Source organism: Leptodactylus fuscus, chromosome 2 (assembly GCF_031893055.1).
Source record: "Leptodactylus fuscus isolate aLepFus1 chromosome 2, aLepFus1.hap2, whole genome shotgun sequence".
NCBI lineage: Eukaryota > Metazoa > Chordata > Amphibia > Anura > Leptodactylidae > Leptodactylus > Leptodactylus fuscus.
The window spans coordinates 66,544,452-66,571,324 of NC_134266.1; the positions used below are offsets into that span (position 1 = coordinate 66,544,452).

Here is a 26,873-nt window from a genome sequence, read left to right on the forward strand (position 1 = left end):
ACCCCCGAGACCTGGTTGTCTGTTGGCATTGTCAGTTACCACGTGGGGGTGGGTAGTCGGGGACATCAAAAAGGAGGCTTTGTGCACATTTGGGGACCCAGGGCCTCTCTACAAACCGGCCCCATCTGACATATTACCTCCCTACCGCCCTCCTGAGTGTTACAATTGAAATTTCTATTGTCTGTTTGTTATGCATGGCCAAATGACTAATCCAAAAGTAAAGCACCATGGAATTAATGGTGCTATATAAATAAACAATAATAATAACAACAATAATAATAATCCGATCTACACCAAATCTGACACATAGATAAAATGGGCGCTTCCAAAGGCATCAGGATACCTTTCACCTCTCTGGGACCTACTGTTCACATCAGGTGACCTGCATTAGCCAATATAAGTTTGCATGTCCTTCATTCTTTGCCTCGCTGACGTACGCACAGGTTTCTCTATAACCTAGTCATTTTTGTTTTAGATCAGGTTTCCATAACAACCCAGCGACATATTCACAAAAGCAAATATAGCACCACTGGCTTCCATCTCAAGGGCCTTCCCCCATATCACATCAGATAACCCATATTAGCCAACAGAAGCTATCAGCTCCATCATTCTTAGTCTCACTGGCATAAACACAGCGTTAGACCAGGTTTCCATAACAAACCAGCCATTATATAAGGTGATGGCTTCATACCGGTCGCAAAGTTTTATCTACACATACAAGGGTAATGCTAGTGATGTTAGGATTACACCTGCATTTGGGTTTCTGTTTGAGGGTTCTGCTTGGGGACCCCCTAACGTTAATCTAATCCACTTAAAAAAGAGATTACTCTTGGAAAGACACTGACCCCATAGACTATAATGGGGTCCACTGGCACTGGGGTCTGTGCGAAAAATGTGGAGAGAGAAGTCCTGCTTGTGGGAATTTTCTCTCCCCATTTTAGGATAAGTTCACACAGGGTTTTTTTGGTCAGGATTTTGAGGTCGTATCCGCCTCCAAATCTTGACCAAAAAGACAGCTCCCATTTAAATCAATGGGAGCCGGTCAGGTATTTTTTTCTGGGAGCCGGGACAAACCGGCTCCGGAAAAAGCGAGATGCTCATTCTTCAGGCCGATTCGCCTCGCGATTTGACCTGAAGACAGTCCCTCCTCCAGACTAGGCCCATTCATTAGGCCAAATCCAGAGCAGAGAGCGCGACTGGGTGCCAATGCAGTGCACCGACATTCAGTCGCGGCTACCCGTATTTTGGACTGGAATATGAGGCGACCTCCGCCTCAGGTCCCGGTCCAAAAAACCCTGTGTGAACTTACCCTCAAAGTGGAATAGGGAACAGAATCCCCAAGAGGAGAGCAGGCACAGGTGTGAACCTAGTCTTACTTATATACAAGGGTCAGCACCTTCCCTACTGCAGTAGTTGTGAAGCTTCATCTCCCAGCATGGACACTTGCACGGCTCTTCTCATAATTCCCAAAGATGTGAATGGAGCCTTTTGGGAGATGTAGTTACAACAGCTGAGCAGATAGGAGATAATAGGAAGGATATAGTGAGACAATACAGTAGTACGCGCATTAATCTATCTGACAGTACAGACTCTCCTCAGGACTGAACACTATCACATTGTTTCTGTCATTTGCATGTCCACCAGAAGGGGGCGCATTTGTTTTTTTTTACACAAGACAAAGCCGTGCGCGGGTAATCCAGTTCGTTCAGAACGTGTCGACGTTGAGACCCGTGAGCGCGCACGTAGTGGTTACCTGGGAGACGAGGACGCGCGACCTGGTAATGGCGGAGGAATGGAACCAGGACAGCGGGGAGGTGGTGTACAGGTCCCGGGACCCCATCAAGAACCTGAAGATCCGGTAAGGCAGTGCCGTGATGATGGAGGGTGGCCGGCATTGTGAGTGAGTGTACCCGGTGATATGTCTGTGTCTGCAGGGTAAAGCTGCAGCGGGTGTCTCCGGTCAGTGCCTTGGTACAGCGGGTACAGGAGCAGCAGGAGGAGGGCGGCAGAGGGGACATCGCACTCCGGACCCTGAGCTCCAACCCGGGCACTAGTAAGTATATACTAGACAAGTCATACAAGGAGTATACAGTCTATACCCTTACTACAAGTTATTGCCTGTCCATGGCAGACTGATCTGGGCTCCAGTCATTGGGACATTATTGATCATGACAGGTTGAGTGTGTGTGGGATGCCACAATGGTCACTTGTATGGGACTGTACACCTTATATACAGGACATGGACTGTCCCCACTGATCATACGCTTCTCACTTCTCTTGTGCTATGGGGATGGCCTGTATTAATAGATGTGTCAGCTGCCAGAAGCCATATACACTGTAAGCATCTCTCTAATCCTTTGCAAGTGAATGGGAACAGAGCTCCCCTTCCCCGCACTAGAGCTCTGTACACTGTAGTGATGGCACCAAAATCTTTAGCTCTGCTCCCATTCACTTCAATAGGAGTAGAAAGATTCTTACCTCATATATTTGGCTAATGGTGCCCAAAACGGCTGATCGGGAAGCGACGTGGTCCAGGAGTCCTGTGGCTAGGTCATCGGTATCCATCTTTGCTTGGTCATGGAAAACCCTTTTAGTCTGAAGTCCCAGGTGGTGTTTTACAGTCCCTGCAAAGTGAATGGCATTCTAGCGAATCCCATGCACACATTGCAAAAATAATACCTGCAGCGAAAATGCAACAATTTTCAAAACAGTTGCACTTTTGGAAGACGCAGCATGTCAATTACATCTACATTTTTTCCTGCGTTGCATTTTGGCTATAGTCTGTTATGTGGGGCCTTAGCCTCAAAGTTAAGGCTCCATGTTGCGGAAAGTCAGCTTTTTTGCTGCAGCTTTTTGAGCCAAAGCAGAGTGGATTGAGCAGAGAACCGATAATGCACACAGAAGGGGGTCAAGCAAAATTTTCATTATTCATAGTCATCCCTGACTGCTCCTTATGGCTCAGTATAAAAAAGCAGTGTCCACACCTTCATGATTATAACGGCATAAAGAGGTGCAATATGGGTATATGTGATAGATTGGCATGCATTAGGCGTTATGCTGAAAACACAAGTTATTTTATGTGGCATGAGCAGCTGCTTTACTGGTATTCGGAGAACCATTTCATTTTACAGCATTAACTGTTCTTTCTTTCTTTTCTTCTTTTCATACAAAGGTGGATACCGACCTGGTGATGATGAGGAAGAAGTTGTGATATCCTGGCAGGAAAAGTTTTTTAGTGCGGTAATTTAATTCAAGGCCTTGTTTTCACAGCCGCATTTGACGTCCATTCTGGTTTTGTATTCCTTACCAATAAGAGTTTTACAGTAGGAGGAAACATAGAAGTAAAGATATAGATAGCAGATTGTGAGGATGCTCTGGTGGAATAGTAATATCCAATAGGTCAAACCAGGACATGCATGTATAGCCACCTCTGATAAGTGCTGTCATCTGGAACATTTTGGTGTTTTAGTTGTTTAGCAGTTCCAAAGACATTTAGTCCTTTTAGTGTTGATGAAGATTGGGGTATACTAGCTAAGTGGTACACTGTGGTTTCTCTGAGGGGGAGGTCTCTGTGTGCTGTATATCATGCAGTGTCACCGCCCACTTGACTAGTAGATCCTAATTTACATTCGTTTAAAAGGGCAATATATGTTTGGAATGGATAAGATGATATGGATAAACAAAACGAAAAATGCTAAGGTGGACAGTGCCTATCAGATCTATGTTACTGAGCTTTTCTTTTTTATGTAGATTGTGAGCCCCATGTAGGGATCACAATGTACTTTTTTTTTCTATCAGTATGTCTTTGTAGAATGGGAGGAAATCCATGCAAACACAGGAAGAACATGCAAACTCCTTGCAGATGTTGTTCCTGGCGGGATTCAAACCCAGAACTCCAGTGCTGCAAGGCTGCAGTGTTAACCACTGAGCCACCGTGTTGCCCTATCTTGTTGCTTTTCTGGTACAGACCTTGCTGTGGATTTTTGAGGAAAGCCAAGAATAGATTCAAAACAAATTGGAAATCTAAAGGAAGTTCTTCTACCTCTCCTTCCTGCTGAATCCACTACTGACTTTGGCTCAAAAAATTTCAGCAAACTCTGCACAAAAGAAAGGGACGAAATGTAAATGTCTGTCTCCAGCCTTACGCTGCGGCCGCACGTTGCAATAATGCAGTTTTCCAGTCCCAGGCAAAGTGAATGAGATTTTATTTACTGTCACTCCCACATTGTGGGGAAAAAACTCTGCGTAAAACACAGAAAGGCAAATATGTAAAATGTAAGCATTTTTGCTGCGTTTTTTCCACAACATCTCTTAGCTGCAATTTGCTACACCTGACCTTAACCTTAAAGACATTTCCTTAGGATAATAATGGCCTGTTCCTAGAATATCTCAATGTCATATATCAGTGGGGCTCTGATCCCCGGCGCCTGTTAATCTTATGTTTAAAGAGGCTAATGAAGTGCCCACCCACGTTCCACGGCCCCTTTATACAGCTGTTGGGTAAAGGTGCTGGGAGTCGGACCCCCCCCCCCCCCCCCCCCCCGATCTGATATTGGTGTCCAATCCTAAAGTAGAAGTATAAAATATTTTTTATAAACATTTATGGAGTTGAATTGTCTTGTTTTTTTGAAACATGTTTCTGTTATTAGTTTTACATTCTTTTTTTTTTATTTTTTTTATTTCATTTGTCCAGTTTGAATATGAGCTTTACAAAAATGAGGCCGCTTGTTGTACACCCCTGGACCGTCAGTATCATCAAGACGTTATATCTTTGGAACGGAGAGGTGGACGAAAAAATATACGTGTCTTTACTTACACAGACTATGATCGCTACACCAACCTAGAAGAGGTAGGCATAAACCAAATACCGTAAATGTCATTTTTTGGAAAAGTTAGTGGCGCGAAATGTAATTCCTAAGAGCAAACCATCGTCTGTCATGTTCTTTCAGGAGAAAGGAGGTATTGGGATTTGGGTGTTACACAGATTTACACAGTTAAAAGGGTTGGACAGCTTCTTTATCTCTACATTCATTGTGTAATCAGACCTTGTGCGCCCGTGAGTGTTTTGTGGTCTCCACGGAGAAACCGTTTGTTTTGTTTTGTTTTTTAACCAGACACAAAGTCCTGCATGTCTGACTTAGTGTCCAGTTAAAAAAAAAAAAACAACCCATAAAAAAAAAAAAAAACATAAAACGCTCACGGGCGGAAACTTTGCAAACCCATTCCAATGAATGGGTTTGAAAAGTGACTTCCGGTTTCTGTCTCCTGTCCGGTTTCTTGGGCAGAAGACGGAAACTGAAAGCGGAAACCCGGGCACAGAAGTGAACTCTCCTTACTTGATTTAATGCTGCACTCCAGTATCATTTGTCTAATATTTGTACAAAGGAATGTCTCCAATATTGTGTTTATATTTGTGTATTTAATAAAATTAAAAATGAAAGTATTAGATATTTGGGACCTTAAGGGGCCGTGCACACAGAGTAAACGCGAGCTGATTGCAGCACCTCTACACCATCACTATACAGTGGTAGGGATCGCTGTTATATACTGATTAATTGGATATGAACTGAGCTGCCTCTTGCTCCATCAGTGTCTGTAGCTTCTGAAACCCAAAGGACGCCATCTCAATTAATGGTGCAGGGTGTTGGACCCTCAACGTTCAGATACTGATGATCTATCCTGTTAATATTTCATCGGTATGATAAACACTGGCGGACTCCGAAAACTCCTTTAAAGCAATTCATAGGGTTGGCCATATATGCAGTGTTTTATGTTGTATTTGACCTCTTGGTTGTACTGATGGCTTTCTTCCCTTGCATAGCACTGTCAGTCAGTAACCACTTCTGAACAAGAAACACCCACTTTCTTGGTGGAACGTATGGCAAATGTCAGGAGACGACGGCAAGACAAAAGACCATTGTAAGTAGTCAAGTACAGTAAGGTTGTTAGAAGTGCAAAGCATTTTATGTTGGTTTTTTTTTTTTTTTTTACACTAAGTAAGTTTGACTATTCGTCTCTCCAGTTTTGTAGCAAGCTTTATGAAGCACCCTAATAATTGACATAAAGAGCTGACCATTGTACAGGCTGTGCCCAAACTAAGGTTTGTAGGTGCTATTTGCCATTCTGCCAGCCCTTGTAGAGGCAGTGCCTTCCTTGCCAGTGTACCTGTCCCAACCAGTCATGGCAAGTAGTCTGATGTGAATGTACAGAACAGCAAACAGCACTCCTGAATTCTAATTAATATATCTTATTATCTTCATCTAGGAGTTGTCTATGTTTAGAGCACCACTGCCTTATAACTATGGCACTTTCAGTATTATAGTAAAACCTAATTAATCCACTTTAAGGAAAATATTTAATTGGTTTTCCCGTCTTATCCTAAGATATGCCATTTATTTTGTACTTGGTGGGGGACCCCCAAAGATCCTAAGAATGAAACTGCTACAGCTCTGGTGCCATTCTGCAGTTTCTTGTACAGTGAGTGACCTGGGAGCTGCTATGCCAGGCTAAACAGTAAAGGTGATGTAGTACCGTGTTTACCCGAAAATAAGACTGTGTCTTATATTAAATTCTCACCCTAAATATATGACCTGTCTTATTTTCGGGGGATGTCTTATGGAACAGCTGACAACTGGCAGTCATGCCGGCACTTCCTTAGCGGAGCGCCGGCAATACTGCCGGATGTAGGTAGTGTAGGGGAGGGGGGGGGAGTTATGCTAATTACCTTCCCCATCTTCGTAACAGCACTGGTGCTGCTGTTGGTCGCGGTGGCGGAAGTGGTGGGCGGGGCTTAGCAAAGCAAGTAAAGTGGGGGGGTTGGGGGGGAGAATGGTGGGTATGGGAGGTGATTTGGGGTATAATAGTCTTTGGGTTCTCCCCTTCCTCTTAGTTGGTGGCAGGTGGGCACCTATTTTGCAGCGATCTCCACAGTGGACTCCTCTTCTCCCAGTAGGGTGTGGAATTTCCTTTTCTCATCAACCAATCAGATTAATGCAAGTCGGAAGAGCTTTATTGGTGCCAGAGGGAATGGCCTTATATTAGGAAATTCAACAAAAACCTTCCCCATGCCTTACTTTTGGGGGGGTGACCTATTTTTGGGGAAACACAGGTACTGCACTACATTCTCAGAATGGGTGATCGTTCCAGAGGTTGGACACCCAATGACCTTAAAGTGATGGCATATGTTGGCCCTCTAAAGTCGTCCACAAATAATATACTCCGTTGGCCATTTGACAATTGGCTACCTCTCCTAACTGGCATAGTGTGAATGTTTATTTTAATGGACAAAAGGAAAATGAGTTAAGCTGCCCACGTGTAAGTCAAGGGAACACCACTCTTTAGATCTGTCACAATATTGTATATATCCTTAAAGAGTAACTTGTATCAAATTTATTTTGTAAATGAACAGTTCAGGTGAATGACAATGTCATATCTGGCAGTAGATTGAGCATTTCAGCAGACAGGAGAGAAACTGATAACAGCAAATAGGAGTATTTTGCTCTGATAAGATATATTACAAAGTTTCTTATATTCACCAGAACTAATCCTTAAAAAAAATGAAACATTAAATCCTTTAACACTTTGTTTAAAATGAACCTGTAATGTAAAGTAATGTGTTCGGACAATTTTATATTAAAGGGATGGAGTCGGGATCCGTAATCGTCTTATCACATGGAAACCATCGGAGGAATTCATAAAGAGTAATCACATCATTAATACACCAGTACAGACAATGTACATCATGGCAGATTTAGGACCACGTGGAAAGTGAGTGTACCTAACATTACAGAATATATACAGTATGTATGTGTGCATATTTAATATAGATTATACTATCATATAGCAATTGGTTGTATTGATTCACTAACTTACAGAAATATGTTGTGCCCATGCTTCCTTGGTCGTCTGCTGCCCTCTGTTCACCAGGCTACAGTGATAATATGGTGTGTAATCTTGTGAAAAATCAAGGTGGTGTTTATGGGGTTAGTAGTTGGTATATAGTGGACGTGTTGCTTCAATAAGGGTTTGGGGAAGTCTGTTTATGCACATACTGAGAACATCCTTCTCATTTTCTATGTTTAATCCAAAAGTACAAGCATATTTCAATGAAAGGAGTTTTGCCAGATTGTAATATTGATGACCTATCCATAGAAAAGGTAATCAGTATCAGATTGGTAAGTATCCGACACCTTGCACCTCCACTGGTCAGCTTTTTCACTGAATACCAAACATTGTGCAGCCGCTGTGCTTGGTTCATGTAAATGGTACTGAGCTGCAAACAGGCCCTGTGACAACCTATGTAGTGTCTAATCTGTGAACTGGTGCTCACCCAAATGCCACTTTTGCTTTGAGCAGCTGATCTGAGGGAGTATCCAGGTATCAGACTCCACCAATGAAGCATAAAACAGATCACCAATATTTAACTCCAGGAAAAGCCCATTAAGTAAACTGCTTTATTATCATGAACTTCTGTTTCATTGTCTTATGTTTTCTTTACAGGTTAGGATTGAAAGAGAATGAACACGTTCTTTGTACTATACGTGTGGACAGTAATGGAGTCATCACCTTAAAACCTGATGTCACTGGTACTAAAGGCCCATACAGGTAACCAAACAGATAGAAGAAACATTAAATTTAATATATGTCATATTAAAAATAGCATAAAAAGATGAAGAGGTACTGTGAAGGTTATAGTCATGTAATGTATGAAAAACATTGTTATCCTTAAAAGCTGAATGCTAGATTTAGTTGCTTGAACTGGTGTAATGTTATATGATAAGATGGCGCCTGTATCCAGGATGGGTGCAAGAAAAACAAATGCTTGGCTTGCTGCCAGAAGACAGCTTCCCAAGGTTACCATGCAGGACCGGGAGTAGCTGGCTACATATGGAACTGCTTAAACTTTTTCTGTTTGATTGAGATGTACCATACCAATCAGGAATGAATCTGAAAACTTACGTTGTTATTTCAATTCCTTTCTCTGATACTATTTAAACCTTGTGTTTTTAATAAGAGAAGAACGAATACCAACACAGAGTGGTGTGACTTCTTCACCGCCTGGCACTCAGCCTTATTAATTACGACGATGACAGTTACCCGTGATTATTGGTCATTTAGTCCTAAATGCGACTTCTATCCTTATCAGTATTACATTTAATTGAATAGAACCACTTTCATTTTCAGAACCTGGAAACTCATTAATTTTTTTATTGTGTAGATGTAGAAAAGACTTGTGGTCGCCTCTTACTTTCTAACTGCCCTTCATTGGTCTTCAGGTTGGAGGTGGAGAGTCACAAGCGAGAATTATGGCGGTACACCCTGCAGCACGTATCTGACTCAGTCCAACGAGAAGAGCAGGAGCGGGAGGAGATTCTGTATAAAGATGTGAGTAAATTGTTAAGGAACCATTGCTGCTGCCTCTGGCAGGTTAAATCACTAGCTTACATTCTGAGGACTTGACATCACTATTTGTCACTTTACTGTCACACATGTATTAGTATTGTATTCATAGCAGGTTATCTGTACACTTAGAAGAGAAGCTGTCACACAGCAGCACATACATTTCTTTCTTCATATTACAAAGTCATTACAGTTGTCATAGTATTTCTAATGCACATGGAGAACTGTGAACTGTGCATTGTATTAATTTATCCAGATTAACAAAAAAAAGCCTTGTTGACTCTCGCAACCAATTGCGCTACAGTTTTATCTTTTCCTGACCAGTTTTATGCATCCCTCCAATATAAAAACGACTTCTCATGAATGAACAATAAAAGTGAATATAAGAAAAATTGCAATATATCTTTATTAAAGAAGGTTTTGTCTCCATTGCGCCCTCCGTTCACTCAGTCTGTTATCACTAATGTGTGCCTTTACTTCTCTTCCTGCAGCAGCCACCTTTCTCCCTCCCCTCTCCATAGACTTCTATACTAGCGGTGCCTCAATTTGCAGGGCTAACATTCCGGTGCGATATGGATTATTTTGAGACTGAGTGAAGGGAGGAGGTAGAAAAGCAGTCTGATAAATGGAGATATTTCTTTGACAAGATATATCACAAAGTTTCTTATAGTCACTTGTAGTATTCATTTATGAAAGATTGTTTTATAATTGGAGGTAATTTTTGGTTGCCATAGGGAATATGACCTGTTTCTCTTTAGTTGAATTTATAAACGAGCAGCTGTCACTGAGAACGGCGGCCCAAGGGAAGAAGAGTACGGATTTGTTATGTTTGCATGCCCAGTAACATCCCTAATAAATGCTAAAAATTAAGCTGGACAACCCCTTTAAGACTAGTGTTTCATATGATGTTCATAACAAGCCCATCTCCTTGCATCAATGAACAGACTCTGCTCCGCTGATTCTGGTACACGTGGAATTTTTTTGCCCCCATCATTCATGCATTTGCAGCCAATTTTAATTTTGTATTTAGAATTTACATAACCCCTTTAAGAAGCTAGTCAGTTGATTTCTAATTTATCTTGGTGTTTGTGTTTTTGTCCAGTTGTATGGTAGGCATAAAGAATACCTGAACAACCTGGTGGGCTCAGATTTTGAGATGGTAAGTTATGTTGTGTCTTATCTTATACAACAGTTTTAGTTTTAGGCTGGATTCACACAGCCGGAATTTGACACAGAGGCCGCCTCAGATTCTGGTCAAAAACACGGGTAGCCACGACTGGATTAGGCCCAAATGAATGGGCCTAGTCAGGAGGAGGGAGTGTCTTCACATGGATGTAGCGAGGCGAATCCACCTGAAGAATGAGCATGTTGCTTCTTTTTTCCGGAAAAAAGAACTGACCGGCTCACATTGATTTCAATGGGAGCTGGGTTTTTTTGGTCAGGATTTTGAGCTGGATTCCGCCTCAAAATCCAGAATAAAATACCCCGTGTGAACTCAGCCTTAGCTTTATGTTTGTATACAAAGGGAAGATGGTGTTTAATAAAATTGTCCAGTCTCTTGAATGTAAAGTTTTATAGATTCATAAACATATAGAAGAAAAAAAAAAAGAAAGCTTATAGCTTACCACCTTCCTTTGGCTTGTCGATTTCAAGTAACCTGGGTGCACGATCCAAACCTCAGACTAAGGCTTGTGTATAGGTACAAACATAATATATGTACAAATATAAAATATTCTCAAATGTCTCTTCCCAATGTTGTAACAAAGGAAGATATCCATGCTTCTCCTTAGAGGGCAGACTGTACAGTATTCATAAATCTGTTGATACTAAGTTGGGAGATTGCTACTAAATTTAGTTTTTGAACATTGCCACTATCTATGGCATATTGCGATTGGATTGGAAAGCATTGCTGTCAGCAAGGTAGTGTTCACCGTAGTTAAGCACTTTTCGCATATACACCACAAAAGCATTCAGCACACATGCTAAATATAGACATAAGCCACTTGTTTACCTGATAAAGGCCGAAAGAATGTCCTTTTATGTGCCAAATTACTTTTTATTATATGGAAAAGTGCAGCAGCTTGTATACGGTTTGTCTTTGCATTATGGCCAAAGGCTGATATATACTGGTATATAGCTGTACAGTGACACATTGTAGATGTCTATCGGGAATACTGCCTTCGCCATAAAGACCAAACACCATGTGAACAGAGCCTTCAATGCAGTCTTATCTGTATTGGACTCTTCTATAAATACTGGGAGCAACACAGCAGTGACCAGCACAAAATACAGTATATGTTTTGCTATCTGTCTTTGTATACCTTATGTCCATATATTTATTGAATACTAAATAATATAGTAATATCAATGTTTTCTCTGTACAGCCGCCCAGTGGTGCTTTGAGAGTTTTTATCAATGGAGAGATTGGTAAGTGAGATACTTTGCCATTTGTTATTGTTGTTATTACTAATGTTTTGTAGCGAGCTATTATTATCATAGTTTATGACCAGTTGGACATTTTATATAGAGTGGTTAGCGCAGATTTTGCTGACATGAGATCACTAATGGCTATAAAAAGCTCCAGTTGTTATTACTAGATAATGGGTAAAGTAGACTTCTCGTTCCCTGGACTGAAGCTTAATTTTACATTGTCACAGTCACTATTCGTCTAGTCCATGGAGTAAACTGTGCTCATCTGTCATATCAGGCTGTAGCACAGGTTTTAAAAGCAGTCTCACACTAAAACACTTACATGTTGGGGCTGAGGAAAGGATTGTTAACCGGTACAGGTAAAATCTGTAACAATTCTGCCTCTTGATGTACAGTAGAATGACGTATATTACAGACTAATACATGTTAACAAAAACATTTACATATTGCTACTCTATCCTTACAATAGGTCATCAATATGTGTTCGGTAGAATCTGACATGTGTGACATCTACTGATCATCAGTCTTGAAAACCCCATTAAAGCTTGTGGTCATAATTTTATTTTAATATTCTATTCTAACATTTTATCCTATTCCTAATTTTGTCTCCAACTTCAGTGTCTGCACACGAATACGAATATGATACTCTCTATGTTCATTTCTTCATGGAGCTACCAAAACGTGAGTAGCATGAATTTTCATAATTTCTGATTATTTAGATGACATTTGGACAGGCATGCCAGTGTTTCTACGGAGAACTTAAAAATGTGTAGTACAACGACAGTCACTAACTGTAAGGCGTGTATTTCCTCATAAATGGTTATGGTTGCCAAAATTAAAGGGAAATTCCAATCTCATAAACTGATCATGGGGACCCCCCCATCTCCCCTTCCCAGGCCTGAAAGTTAGGAGTAGGCAGTACTAATTCACTTGCATTTTACACAGGTTATGAGCAGAGATTTGAAGCAGATTTTGATGCAAGATACACACTAAAACTTGTGACAATTACTCTGTGTGAACTTTATAGATCTATTAGATGAAGGTACTGAATGCTGGGGACCTCCCATGTTGACCCAGTACTCCTTAATAGTATAATTGTCAATCAAACAACCCATATGACACCATGTGAAGTTGTATCTTTTACTATAGTGTTGCGTAATCTCTTGTTTCTGGACTAGGGCTTGTATGGAAATGGTCAAAACATAACTCCAGTTTCAAATAAAACATGATTTAACATGTATGTTAACATATATTTTGATATTGTAACCATTTTGTTTTATTTTTGTATGCCTTTTGCAGACTGGTCTAGTCCTGCCTTTCAGGAACTTTCTGGTGTAACTCAAAGCTGTAGATCTAAAACTCATGAAAGGGTAAGTACCTGCTCTTGGGTGACGTTTTGGTTCCATATTGTTACACTTGAAATAAATATGTTCTGGTTAACCCCTTAAGGACCAGGCCATTTTTTGGTTTCGCATTTTCGTTTTTCCCTCCTCACATTTCAAGAGCCATAACTTTTTCATTTTTCAGTTCACAGAGTCACATGATGGCTTATTGTTTGCGGGACAAATTGTACTTTGTAATGGCACCATTCAATATGCTGTGCAATGTACTGGGAAGCTGGAAAAAAATTCAGAATGAGGTGCAATTGGAGAAAAAATGCATTTGCGCCATTTTCTTATGGGTTTAATTTTTACAGCGTTCACTGTTTGGTACAAATGACATGTTACCTGTGTTCTACGTGTCAGTACAAACGCGGTGATACCAAATTTATATAGTATTTGAAATGTTTTGATACTTTTAAAAAAATGATAAACTTTGCAAAATAGAAAAAAAAATTTGTGTCGTCATGTTCTAACACCTGTAACTTTTTCATATTTCCATGTATGGAGCTGGCTGTGGTGTCTTTTTATGCGGGACAAGATGACGTTTCTATTGATACCATTTGGGGAAAGATCTGATGGTTTGATCACTTTTTATTCAATTTTTTATAGGAGGCAAAGTGTTGAAAAAAATGCTTTTTGGCTGTTTTTATTTTTTTTTGCCGCTACGCCGTTCGCAGTACGGGATAAATGTTTTAATATTCTAATAGTTCGGGCATTTTGGAGCGCGGGGATACCTAATATGTTTATGTTTAATGTTCTTTATTTACTTTTATAGCTAATCTAGGGAAAGGGGGGTTATTTGAACTTTTATATTTTTTTAATTTTTTTAATACTTTTAAAAACTTTTTTTTTTCTTCTGTTACATTTATGATCAGACCCCTTAGGTACCTTGAAACCTAGGGGGTCTGATCGCTCATACTATTCACTGCAATACTGGCATCGTCTAATAGATCTAGTGCAGAGACAAGCCTGGAAGCCTTCAATAGGCTTCCGGCTGTCATAGCAACCGATCACCGCCCTCATGTGACGTTCAGGAGGGCGGCGATCGGGGAAACATGGCACGGCACGGGCGCCGTTTACACACTGCGGTCACGTTTGACCGCAGTGTGTAAAGGGTTAACAGCAGCGATCGGCTCGGGCACCGACCGCTGCTGTTAGTGGCAGGTCCTGGCTGTATGATACAGCCAGCATCTGCCCTGTATGGAGCGAGCTCAGCGTGTGAGCTCGCTCCATACATCCCCATGCGACCCATGACGTACAGTTACGTCAAGGGTCGCTAAGGGGTTAAGAGGGCGTCCGCCAGGTCTAAAATGCTTCTCAAACCAATAATAGTGTAGTGTGGGATCCTTTAATAAGAGCAGAAAAATAATTTTGTGGCTATAATCTGATGAGTCAATACACAGATCATCCTCTTTTTTACGGATGTGCAAATGAGCCTGCATCTTCGGGCCTGAATTGCCAGATTTACCTACAAACCGCTGCAAATGCTCTGGATTTCCTCTAGAATCCTAACCAAATAATGCCTATTTAACTATGGATGACATTTCCAGCCCCTGCTTAAGTCACAACTGCCTGTAGGAAGATCTCCCAAATCAGGCCCTTACCCTGATGCGTTTGCAGGCTTGTTTCTGTATTTATAAAGGGATGATTATATCTGCATTGCTTTACTGGTTTCAGGCCCAAAAGGTTTCTATTCTTATTATAGGCCCCCACATGGCAGTACGGTTCACGGCGCATTTTGGACCTGGCAGACACCCTTTAATTCTTACACCACAGCAATAATAATAATAATATATTTTATTAGCGCCAACATATTCCGCAGCACTGTACATTTTGTAGAGTTCAAGTACAGACAAAAAGATACATTACAAAGAAATAGTCACTTCACTCAATGGGACTGAGGGCCCTGCTCACAAGAGCTTACAATCTATGAGGTAGAGGGGGTGACACAAGAGGTAGCAGGGGCGGCATCAGAGGTAGCATACAATGGTCAGACACTTTTGTAATAGAGGTTACGGTCATTACACAGACATAAAACTGTATGAGCCGTCACCAGTCGTGTCCTTTAACATGCGGATGGTGCCTGGACATATAAAGTTAGCCTGAAGCGGCATCATATCGTGTGGGGTAAAGTGGGAGCTGGAACAGAGGAGGGTTAATTTTATGGCTTCTAATTAAGGGTTTACATTAGGAATTGTTATAGACCTGTCTGAGAAGATGTGTCTTTAGTTTGCGCTTGAAGCTGGATAAATTGGGAGTTAAACTTATTGTCAAGGATAGAGCATTCCAGAGAAGTGGTGCAACTTGGGAGAAGTCTTGTACACAAGCATGGGAAGTTCTGATAATATAGGTTGTTTGTCTTAGGTCATTGAGTGAATGGAGAGCACGGGTTGGGCAGTAGACAGAGATGAGGGAGGAAATGTAGGGAGGTGCGGCATTATGGAGAGCCTTGTGGATGAGGGTGATAACTTTATATTTTATTCTATAATGAATAGGCAGCCAATGTAGTGACTGACACAGACCCGAGGCATCGCTGTAGCGACTAGACTGATAGATGAGCCTGGCCGCTACATTCAGAATAGATTGTAGAGGGGAGAGTTCAGTGAGGGGAAGACCGATTAGTAAGGAGTTACAGTTGTCAAGGCGAGAATGAATCAGAGAGACAATAAATGTCTTTAATGTATCTCTGGTAGGGAAAGGACGTATTTTGGAGATGCTTTTGAGGTTGGGGGTGACATGACCATGTCAGTGATTGAATATGGGGGGGATGAAGGAAAGGTCTGAGTCAAACATAACCCCGAGGCAGCAGGCATACTGCCTAAGAGTTATAGTAAGGCCTGAGACTGCAATGGATATATCAGGGACAGATCTATTAGATGGTGGAAACACTAGTAGTTCAGTCTTAGAGAGATTTAGTTTCAGATAGAGCAAAGACATTATATTTGAGACAGCAGAGAGACAGTCACTGGTGTTCTGTATGAGTGCAGGGGTGATGTCACGGGAGGATGTGTATAATTGGGTGACATCAGTATAAAGATGGTACCGGAAGCCAAATGTGGTGATGGTTTGTCCAATGGGGGCTGTGTAGAGAGAAAAGAGCTGGGGGCCTAGGACTTAGCCCTGAGGAACCCCAACAGCAAGGGAAAGGGGAAGAAACAGAAGCCCGCAAATGATACACTGAAAGTGCGGTCTGAGAGATAAGAGGAGAACCAGGAGAGCGCAGTGTCCTTGATGCTGACTGAGCGGAGCATAGTGAGGAGGAGTTGATGGTCAACAGTGTCAAATGCTGCAGAGAGGTCCAGAAGAATAAGAAGAGAGAAGTCACCATTAGATTTAGCCGTTAGGAGATCAATGGAGATTTTTGTGAGGGCCGTTTCAGTAGAGTGCAGAGCACGGATACCAGATTAGAGATGAGGGGGAGGTTAGAGACGGGTCAATAGTTAGCAGCACAGGACGGGTCCAGGGAGGATTTTTTCAATAACGCGGTTATGACAGCATGTTTGAAAGTGGTTGGAAAAATTCCAGAAGAGAGGGAGAGGTTAAATATTTTAGTAAGGTAAGTCATGAAGAAAGTAGCTGGGAGACTTCCTCTTCAGTAACAGGTTCAAAAGATGACAGTTGGAAGTGCGGTTGGTGAGGGGATCAGTACTATGGTAGATGTGGGAATCAATGCCACCTGGGGATTGGGCAGTTATTTTCTGACGGATTTTATCAATTTTGTCATGGAAATAAGTGGCCAGGTCATCAGCACTAAGGTGTGTAAATGGCATCTGCACCTTGGCTGTGAGTACGGAGTGAAAGGTTTCAAAGCCTTTTAGGGTTGCTGGAGAGAGAGAGAAGAGATGAGAGCAGTGAAATAGGCTTGTTTGGCGAAGTAAAGGGCAGAACTATATGTTTTAAGCATACATTTGACGTAGAGGAAATCTGCAGATTTATGTGGTTTTCTCCACAGACATTCATATACATCTGCAGATTTCCTCCACAGCAATAAGATCATGGTTCATCGTAGAAGTTAGTTTAATACAAAATCATTTTTGCATAAAGCTTTTTATTATAGTGATGAGCAAGAGAAAAATAGGAAAAATGTCAACTAAGAACTAAAACAAAAAAACATTCTTGCCTTTTAAAGAGTACAGCCACATTTTCCGGCAAACACGTGGCCTTTCCACCACAGCCAGTGACTATACAAGTTTTCTGACAACCTTCCAACTTGTGTTGTCATTGGCCAGTGTGTCTGAACCCTAAGTCATTTGTATATGGAGATGTTTTCCCTAGAGAATTGCAGCCACTTTCTCACTCATTTCACTAATCTCTCATCCTCCAGGAAAACGTTGCATATTTCTGCTATCCTTTCAGTTTTGAGATGTTCTTGTCAGAGGAAGTGGCGTCTGAGGGTAAGTTGCTGGTTAAAAAATGAAATGAAACTGTTCGCCACGAATGTAGTAGATACTACTACTACTACTACTACTACTACTACTACTACAGTAGATCTTTTAATTGTTCATTTCAGATGTTCCACAATGGCCAGTTTTGTACTTTGAGGTCCTTTCTCTGGACTTTTGGCAGAGATATCGTGTTGAAGGATATGGATCGGTTGTACTTCCACAAACCCCAGGCAAGGAGTCTGCATTCACTTTGTTCTATGCTGAAACGCTGAGCAGTATATTTCAAGAGGACAGTCCTTTTTACCGTACCGGGGCACATATCTCTTTTGACACAGAGTCCACTTTAGGCCATCACACACTGCATGGGGCTAAATCACTTTTTGAGTTTGCAGTATAACAAGCTACAAATCCACAGTAGAAAGTTAAAGCACAGCCTTGGATTGTAGAACAGGATTTCAGAGTGGATCGTTGATGGAAAAGTATGCTATGTGAACTTACCCCAATGCCCCTGCTATGTTAATAATGTTACTATTCTTTGATATATAGTACAATTCACTTGTGTCAATTTGTATTCCTATTGGCTAAGTAATGTAGTAGTAATCAGTAATCCATACATAACTTATATTTACTGCATAGTGAGCCGTGCAGAATCATACTAACATACTGACACTAAATATTTTACTCTTTGAACAGGATTGCACAACATCACTGCACAAACGTGGCGGCCTGTGGAACAAGGAACGATATCTGAGCTCAGAAGATTTTTCATAGGTGGTTCTCCAGAACTGGAGGACCTCACTTATGTCAGGATACCCGGTACCTTCCAGGTGAAACACATTGCTTAAATGGTCGCTAGCTTCTCAATGAACCTTACATAAATCAATGATGCAGGCAATTATAAAACAAATAGTTATTATTATTTCTGGTCTTATCAAGCTGTTTTTTGTTTCTCTTCCCTTCTGCTAAACAGAATTTCACTCTAAAAATTCTGCCATGTCCATCCTGTGACAGGCGGCAGGTCACGTGACCAGATTACATATGTCTATAGAAATATATAGAGTGGGGAGGTGTGAGCAGATTGGGGGGATATAGCAGTAGAAATACAGGCTAAGGATGTAGTTAAGTGTGAACTTTCTAATAGAACTAAAATATTGGATTCGCATTACAATTCAAGTCAGCGTTTCTCTATGTATGCCCTGCATGGTCCTGGGACTGTTTCGGAGTAGTAGACAGTTATGGAGCAGATTCTCCTCTATTTACTGTGTACAGTGTATGAGCTGGTGAATGGATACTAGCTACATGAGATTAATGCAAACCACTGATAGAGTCGATAGAGTCTTTAGAGGTAAAATCTGCTAAAAATAGCAGCCATATAATGGCCAAGAATTGTGTTTATTCCCAGTATGCACGCATTGTACCATGGATTTATGCAACATTTATTTAAAGGTTAGCTACACTTTAAATATGCTGCTTCTTGCCTTTTATTAGAAACTAGCAAGAATGTGTATCTGTATATAAACGTCTTTTCTACTGAGGTGAGGGTTTAGTAGGATAAGCCCGACCTTACCATAACAACTCACTTGATGACTGTAAGGTCCAGCATTAAATGCTTGCATATATAGTCTATGTAATTTGTAGCTTATAGAAAATAAACTAGATTTTATGTTGTCATACAGGGGGAACATCTGAGCCGCTTTGGTTTCAGGACAGAGACAACAGGCAGAGTGTCATTTCGTTTCCACTCCATGCATCAGTCACGGTATGAGAAGATATAATGTACAGAAATTGAGTGACACAGGGAGTAGACTGAAATTCACTTGTAAATGCAAGAAGTCTTCAATTTGTTCACATAGTGAATATATATTTTACATGTGACATGTTTCAACTATAAAACAAGTTCTCAAACAAACTTGTGCTACAGGCAAAATTCATTACATTAAGACTTTTTGCATCTACAAGTGAGTGGGGGTCTACTTTTTGTGCTGTTTGGAGGGGCTGGCACTGAGGGATATGAGCACTGCCACTGATCTAAGAGCTGACCAACTTACAGTATATATTATACGAGGCTTGTAAATAATGTAGGAAGACATTAACATCAAAATGGTGATATATATAAACTGAAATAGACATCAGACATTTGTGATGAAAATCTGCAAAGAATTGACATCCATTTTATTAATGTCTATTCATTTTTATGGGATGATCATCCTATAAAATGTTGTCAGGTTATGATCAGGGCTGTGGAGTCGCGAAAACGTGGCCGCAAACGCCGCGTATACGCTCATAGTAAGTAAATGCGACGTACACGCTACCCTCACATTGCTACCGCAGTTAAAATAAGCACACATTGAGCCTGGCGTTACTCCGTGTGAAGGCTCCCTTACTCAGAAAAAAATGTGTTTGAATGGTAGGATCCCTTTAAATTGTGAATGACACTGCAGAAACCTAACATGAGAAGGATTTATTGTTTTCTGCAGTACATTAAAAAAATAAAAATATTCAACTCCTCTCCTCAGGTACAGTACATCTATCAGGTTCATAGCGACAGTACTAGTGCCAGGGAAGGATGGACATTGATACTAATAAACTCACTTGTGTTCACTTGGTGACTGGAGTTGAGAGACACTTTAGTAAATAACTGAGCACTTTAAATGTTCTCTAAAGTATAGACTGTTTTCCTTGCCGCGCTTCTTCTATCTGACGTGTAATTCTCTGAATCTCTGAACGATATCTTATCTCCATTAAAGTATTTGTTGCTCTGTAGATCCTTCCTTGACAGGAGCTCTCTGAGGAGAAGAATGCAAAGTGTATTGGATCGTCTGGGAGGCTCCAGCCAGCAAAGCTCTATACTCAATGTCCTTGGTACGTGTTTTTCCGTGTTGCAGAGAACCACCTAGTGGTTACATATTATATTGCAGTTCATACTGTGGATAATGTCGCTGTTCTTAAAGGCCCTCCATTGTTGTTTTTGGCTTAATTTAAAGTATTATTGTAATATGCTGTGTTTTCTCCAGACGTTACACTTTATTTCACTTCCTTGGGGCGGAACTTCATGAACTAGATTCTAGGAGATCAGCAGTGACGTCAGCACTAATCTTCTTAGGCCTAATTCACAGTTTGTATTGTAATGCAGGTTTTGCATGGTTGTATTTTTAGCACAGACTGGAAATGGATTCCTAGATGAAGAGAAGTATAAAGCTTACTTACTTTACTTCTCTTTAAGATCCCTTCCTGCTTATAACTAATAATGGTGTATGTAGATACAAGTTTACAGTATATAGATGATGGGTATGTGCAGCAGCTGTTAGTTTAGAGAGTCCTGTCTGTCTGTATTATTGGCTGCTACAATGTAAAGTTAAAGACGTTTAGTACAAATATGTCATATAGATATATGTATGTAATATATTCTAGCCTAAATTTCTATGCTGTAGTTAGACTTTATCAAGCCCCATTGATCAAGTAGCCTTCTGCGTTGTCTGCACATTGTTTTATCCACAATATGGTTGCACGCGGAGGGGCATGTGAAGAGACACTTCATTCGGACTCCTCCATTGAAACACACAGAGAGTTAATTTATCATGGCTTGTGTGCCAGAAAACTGTAAATTTTATCATCATTTACACTATTTTTTTTGGCATTAATTATGCAAAGAGCTGGCCTAAAATTTCTGTTTAGGTGCACAGACTCCAGGCTGGCCGAACTCTGATGGAGCATGGTGTGAGGAAAGTAGCTCGGTAGAGGCAGTCAGAGACAGGGACACAGATCTTGCAGCAAAGTAGTTTATTTAAGAAAAAACAGCAAAATATATAAATGTTCTACGTCAGGCACAAAAATAGGGAAATCAAAAATACAGCCTTAATGTCAGGCAAAATAACGTTCAAACAAAATCCTGCTCGTCTGAGCGCTAACTAAACAGAAAATACTAACTGTACGTGTGGCTTACTACCATCCACACGAATCAACCAAAAATAACACTGTACTGTATCACAAGGCTCATGGTGTCAGGACAGACCCAGGCGCCTCCTCTCACTCCCAGGATCTGCCCTGAAATGCAGGCTCTGCAGCCTTTTATGGGCCAGTAAAGAGCTTATGACCCACACCTATTCCAGATCCACACCGGACCACACATAAGTCAGGAATCTGGGGATGATATAGCGAGACTCTAGCACTTTGCTTGTCACCTTCTCACAATGGATTATCAAGACTGGAAAATGCTTAGACTTGATAAGTCAGCCCACAGTACTCTTCCACTGTATATAGGCAGGTTCTGAACCTCAGGAATCCAGTGTTTTCAATGGGGAAGGCTGAATGACATGTCTTGAACCTTACCCTTCAAACTGCGGCCATGTTATAAGCGAAGAACAGTGCAGATGCCACACAAGGCTTGCCGATTGCTTAAACAAGATGGAAAACAATTGAGAAGTGCATTAATAAGTTAAATATTTATTGATATTACACAATTTTTTAGCAATCGTCTTAAAGTGGCGAACCCCTTTAATAATATGTTATAACTGCTACTCCTATATCATTACTTGTGCATAACTGCTACTAATATAATGTCATTAGGTTGACAAAAGCACACGGGTTCATTACGTTTAACCCTTCTCATTCAATTATACATCATTAATTGTGAGTGTCAGTTTAACCTTCATAGTCTTTTGTTATTACATGATCTTTTGTAACTGCTTACATCGCTAGGCTGTAAGGCTGACTACTGTTTCTTAGCCTTGTACTATCAGAGGGGGAGTTACTTACCGCCCAGTGATGATACTGAACTGTAAAAAACGCCCCCTCTGACAGCACAAGGCTAAGTTAGGGCGGGTTCGCACCTGCACCCCAGTCTCTGCTTTTAGGTTTCCACCTTCTGCCAGAGAAACTGGATAGGAGATGGAAACCGGAATGGGTTTGCAAAGTGTCCGCCCGTGAGCATTTTGTGCTCTCCGCGGTGAAACTGCTTTTTTTTTTTTTTTTTTTTTTTAACCGGATACAAAGCCAGACATGCAGGACTTTGTGTCTGGTTAAAAAACAAAAAAAACAAACGTTTAGCCGCGGAGACTGCAAAACACTCACTGGCGGACACTGTATGCCGGGTTTCCATCTCCTATCGACGCAGATGTGAACCTGCCCTTAGAGTACAGTCAGGAGGGCCTTCCGCACAGCCCAGCAATCACACTGATCTGTAAAGTACATCCTTCTGGCAGTGGGGAGATATCAGTGCCGAAACCAACTGCACTGATATCTCCAGCATCGGGGCACATATCAGGAAAGTAGATAGTGCGCTGAATTCAGCACACTGTTGGCTTTCTGGGGGTGTTCTCTTTAAGAACTTAATGTCATGCAGCTATGTATTCCTAGACTTATTGTGATGCTTTCATTTTGAAAGTCCACCAGGACCTGCACTGACACCGTGAGCTTAGCATTTGTCTTTAAAGAATGTATCTGTATTCATATTTATATTATTGTAACATTTCATGTCCTGCAGATGCTTTCCAGAGAGCAAGAAGACGAATGCAACAGGCCAGAGAGAGCCTCCCAAAGGACATTTTGAGTGCTACAAAATCATTACAACTTGAGTCAACGGCTTGAACCCCCCCAATGTCCAAGATTACAAGCTGTGTTTTTACCGCATATTAATGTGGCAGTGTAAAGTATATAAAAATTGTTCAAAGGTTGCGAGGTGTGTTAGTAAAGACATTATGTGCTCTTCAAGTGACAAAAATGTATCAAAAGTTAACAGCCATACAATCCATAAGTTTGGATGCAAACCTTGCTGAAGGAGCATCAAACCACAGACTCCTCATTGTGGAATTCAGTAGTTGTCTGAGCTCATGGCTGTCAATGTTTTTGGGGGGTTTTAAATGTAGATTGTGAACCCCATATACAATGTACATTTTTTTCCTATCAGTATGTCTTTGTAGAATGGGAGGAAATCCACGCAAACACGAGTAGAACATACAAACTCTTTGCAGATGATGTTCTTGGCGGGATTAGAACCCAGGACTTCATCATTGCAAGGCTGCAGTGCTAACTACTGAGCCACCGTGTTGCCCCTTCTTATGGCTGTCAATGTTGTGACCTTCTGATATCTTTTGTATTTGTAATCTAATGAGAAATGTTGGCTGCTTTGTCAGCTGTCACATTAGACAGGTTTTACTGTATTATAAAGTCTGAAGATGTGATTCCTGAGCCATTTGGTAAATTTTATGTAAGTGGATGACCTATTTAGTAATTTATTATGCATAATACGTTGCATAATATGCGCTGCAAAGATAACAGGGAGTTAAATATGCCTATGTATATTTTATTCCTATTTTTATAATTTTACCTGTAAAATATATATTTTATAAAAACTGTTTATATTTATTTTGTAACCTACTATCATACAGAAATATTGATCAAATTTTCTCAAAATGGGCACAATTGCTTACAGTGTAACCTCTACTGGACTAGATGTATTTTACAGATGGAAGCAATGTTTGCTTGAGCTCATGAATATAGGTTAGTGCTCTCTTTTACTTTCACACTTCTGAGGATCTCTTGGGAATCAGATGCTGCCTTAACCATGAGCACTACAGAATGCCGACATGCTCCATCTTATATCTTACTATTAAACGCTGTGCTATTTCAGAGAAAACATTCTTTTGAAAAAGTAAGTATAGGGAGAAGTCTCCTTCAACTTCCTTGAATCCAGACTTGGTTGATTGACAGGCCTTTCATTATTAGTGTATAAGTCAGACCTGTCAGTGGAGCCACAGAGGAGCCACAAGACCATATTTCAACATAGATCATAATCGACTATAGTGCACATGGATACTACAGCCGTAAATGGAAACCCGTGCTTCCTGAAAGGTGGAGGAGAAAAGTGGAGAATGTGTTGGAGTTTGATGCTTTAGCAAGGCTGGAGACTCTGAATGGGTGATATACTGTGGCCATTTTCTTCATATGTTTTCTGAACAGGTGATACACTGTGGCCATTTGTATTTTTATCTCCCATTTCAATGTATGGTTAGGAATAAATGACTAATAAGGTTCCTTTTTGGAGAAGGTTTTAGATATTGCTGTAAGCCTAACTGGTCCAAGTTCAGAAAGGTGTTTTGTTTTGTTTGTATATGGCTATGGTATCGTGCACTAGAGGTGATCTATATTGAGATTACTATTCCTCAAGGTGATGGAATCCCTAATTTTGTTCACAAGATAAGTAGCCCCTCTATGTTTTGATACACTACGTGGGGGTAATAGTATATAACAAAGAGGAGATACTGCAGTGATTCTCTACGGGAGTAAGGTATACTCTTGATAGGGCCCAGATTTTCAGTTTTCACTAGACACTGTTGTAAATGTGGCATGTTTTTGGTGCAATTTGGCAATCTTGGCTTATCTAGTATGGTTCGCTATGTTAGCCTTAAGTGGTTTTCCCAACATGCAACACTTTTTTAAAACTTTAAACAACCGTACAGATAAACCATTTACACTATACCTGTGACTTCACCCACTGGAAGGAACCTGCCTATCTCTAAAGATTTTTGCTTTTTTTTTTTTTGCAGATACTAAAAGTGAATGGCAGTTGAGCTATACATAAGTGTAACTTAGCACTCTGCTTCCAGCTATGGGACTGCTGCAGGCCCAATACTATATAGTGTACAAATAGCACAATGTTGTGGGGTCTGCGTGTCATTTATTTCCCACAAATGAGAATAAGGGTGCATGCACACTACGTAACGCCGGGCGTGTATGAGAGCCGTACACGCCGGCATTACGGCAGACTGCCGAACACTTCCCATTCACTTCAATGGGAGCGCCCGTAACAGCGGCGTTTATGAGCGCTCCCATTGAAGTGAATGGGAAGTGTTCGGCAGCCCTGCTGTAACGCCGGCGTGTACGGCTCTCATACACGCCCGGCGTTACGTAGTGTGCATGCACCCTTAGATCTTGGCTCCCATTATAGGAAATGAATAGCTAGGACACAGTAAGGAGAATGCTATGTAACTAACAAGTGCAAAGTCATGGTCACAAAACCAGTTGGTCTAGTCTTTAAGGATAGGATTGATTGGTATGTGGGAAGAAATGAGCATTGCTGATATAAAGCACTGTCATGTGAATAAGGACACAACCAAACAAATACTTAAATTTTTCAGGAACGTTAGCTCATGTGATTCAGGTGCTTTTATTTACAGAAATGTGAAAACTTTGGTGACCCAGGGCCTGGATTCAACGATAGCCACATCAGATACCTCATGTGTCACCTATGTTTACACGGCAAGAAGAAAAATTCCTCTTAATTTTCCGTTGCTGGCATTTTTGCTGCGGTCTAGCCGCAATGGGATGCCGATGCAGTGCACAAGCGGCGCAGGCGCACTCAGGAATGTCATCCATGTGTGCCGCATGGGCCGTGCTTCTGCGGCTCCTTTCATTAACTGAATAGGAGCCAAGGAAGCCAGGGCCACAAAATATAACAGGAATAGGACCTGGTCTATATTTTGTGGCCCAGACTGTCGACCCACACACGGGACTGTGAAATTCACCGTTGTGTATACGGGCCCATAGAAAAGAATGGGTCATTGTGCTATACATGAAATACACGGATAGCACACTGACCCACACCATGGTCATCATGGCCTAACTGTCAAGGGTTCCACTGATGAAAAACATGTAACTATTCTATTTATATTAATGAAAGGTATAAGCGAGTAACATGGCTGCACTGTTGTGGCTGGCACTGCACTCCTCCATGTCCAACAAGCTACCATGTCCAACTTTACTGATGTCCCTATATACAATGTATGTAATTCTTCAGTGGTAAGATACAGTTACAGTTAGGTTCAAGATCAGTGGCCACAGCAATAAAGATCACCTTCTCCTGTTGCGGGGGGATGCCATTCTCGTCACAAGACCTATCATCTTACCCATGAGTGTCACTAATTTGTCCTGTTTACAGACCTGGATTCCTGGAGCTTGCTACATAGGCACCACTACCCTCACGGACCAGGGTTCCTTGTCAGGACTACTTTTTCCTGGACCCTGCACCATTTTTCTTTCTATTCGCCAGTCGCCTCTATAAACATATCCTGTGTCTCCTGAGGAAGGGCTAGTTAGCCTGAAATGTTGCACTTGAATACCTATATTTCTATGATATCTTGTATTACTAATTTGCGGATTTAACCACGTGTCAAATCAAGGAATGTGTATATTATGAATAAACTCAAAAAGCATACTCAAATATGTGTCTGGAGTGCTGGCCATCCGTTTATATCAACATTATACTGATTTGGTTGGGTCA

At 41.0% G+C, this 26,873-nt stretch overlaps 1 protein-coding gene across 1 annotated transcript; it reads left to right on the plus strand.

Moving 5' to 3' along the window:
* Positions 1-1,767: 1,767 nt before the first annotated feature.
* On the plus strand, positions 1,768-23,630 carry MKS1 (MKS transition zone complex subunit 1). Its single transcript, XM_075263936.1, has 18 exons — positions 1,768-1,858; positions 1,935-2,053; positions 3,173-3,240; positions 4,694-4,849; positions 5,822-5,919; positions 7,639-7,767; positions 8,500-8,604; positions 9,276-9,384; positions 10,502-10,558; positions 11,784-11,826; positions 12,448-12,510; positions 13,129-13,199; positions 17,536-17,605; positions 17,722-17,826; positions 18,290-18,423; positions 19,273-19,355; positions 20,361-20,458; positions 23,079-23,630. Exons 1-18 carry the CDS (start codon positions 1,782-1,784, stop codon positions 23,180-23,182), a joined length of 1,689 nt encoding a protein of 562 aa, XP_075120037.1. The 5' UTR covers positions 1,768-1,781; the 3' UTR covers positions 23,183-23,630.
* Positions 23,631-26,873: the final 3,243 nt, after the last annotated feature.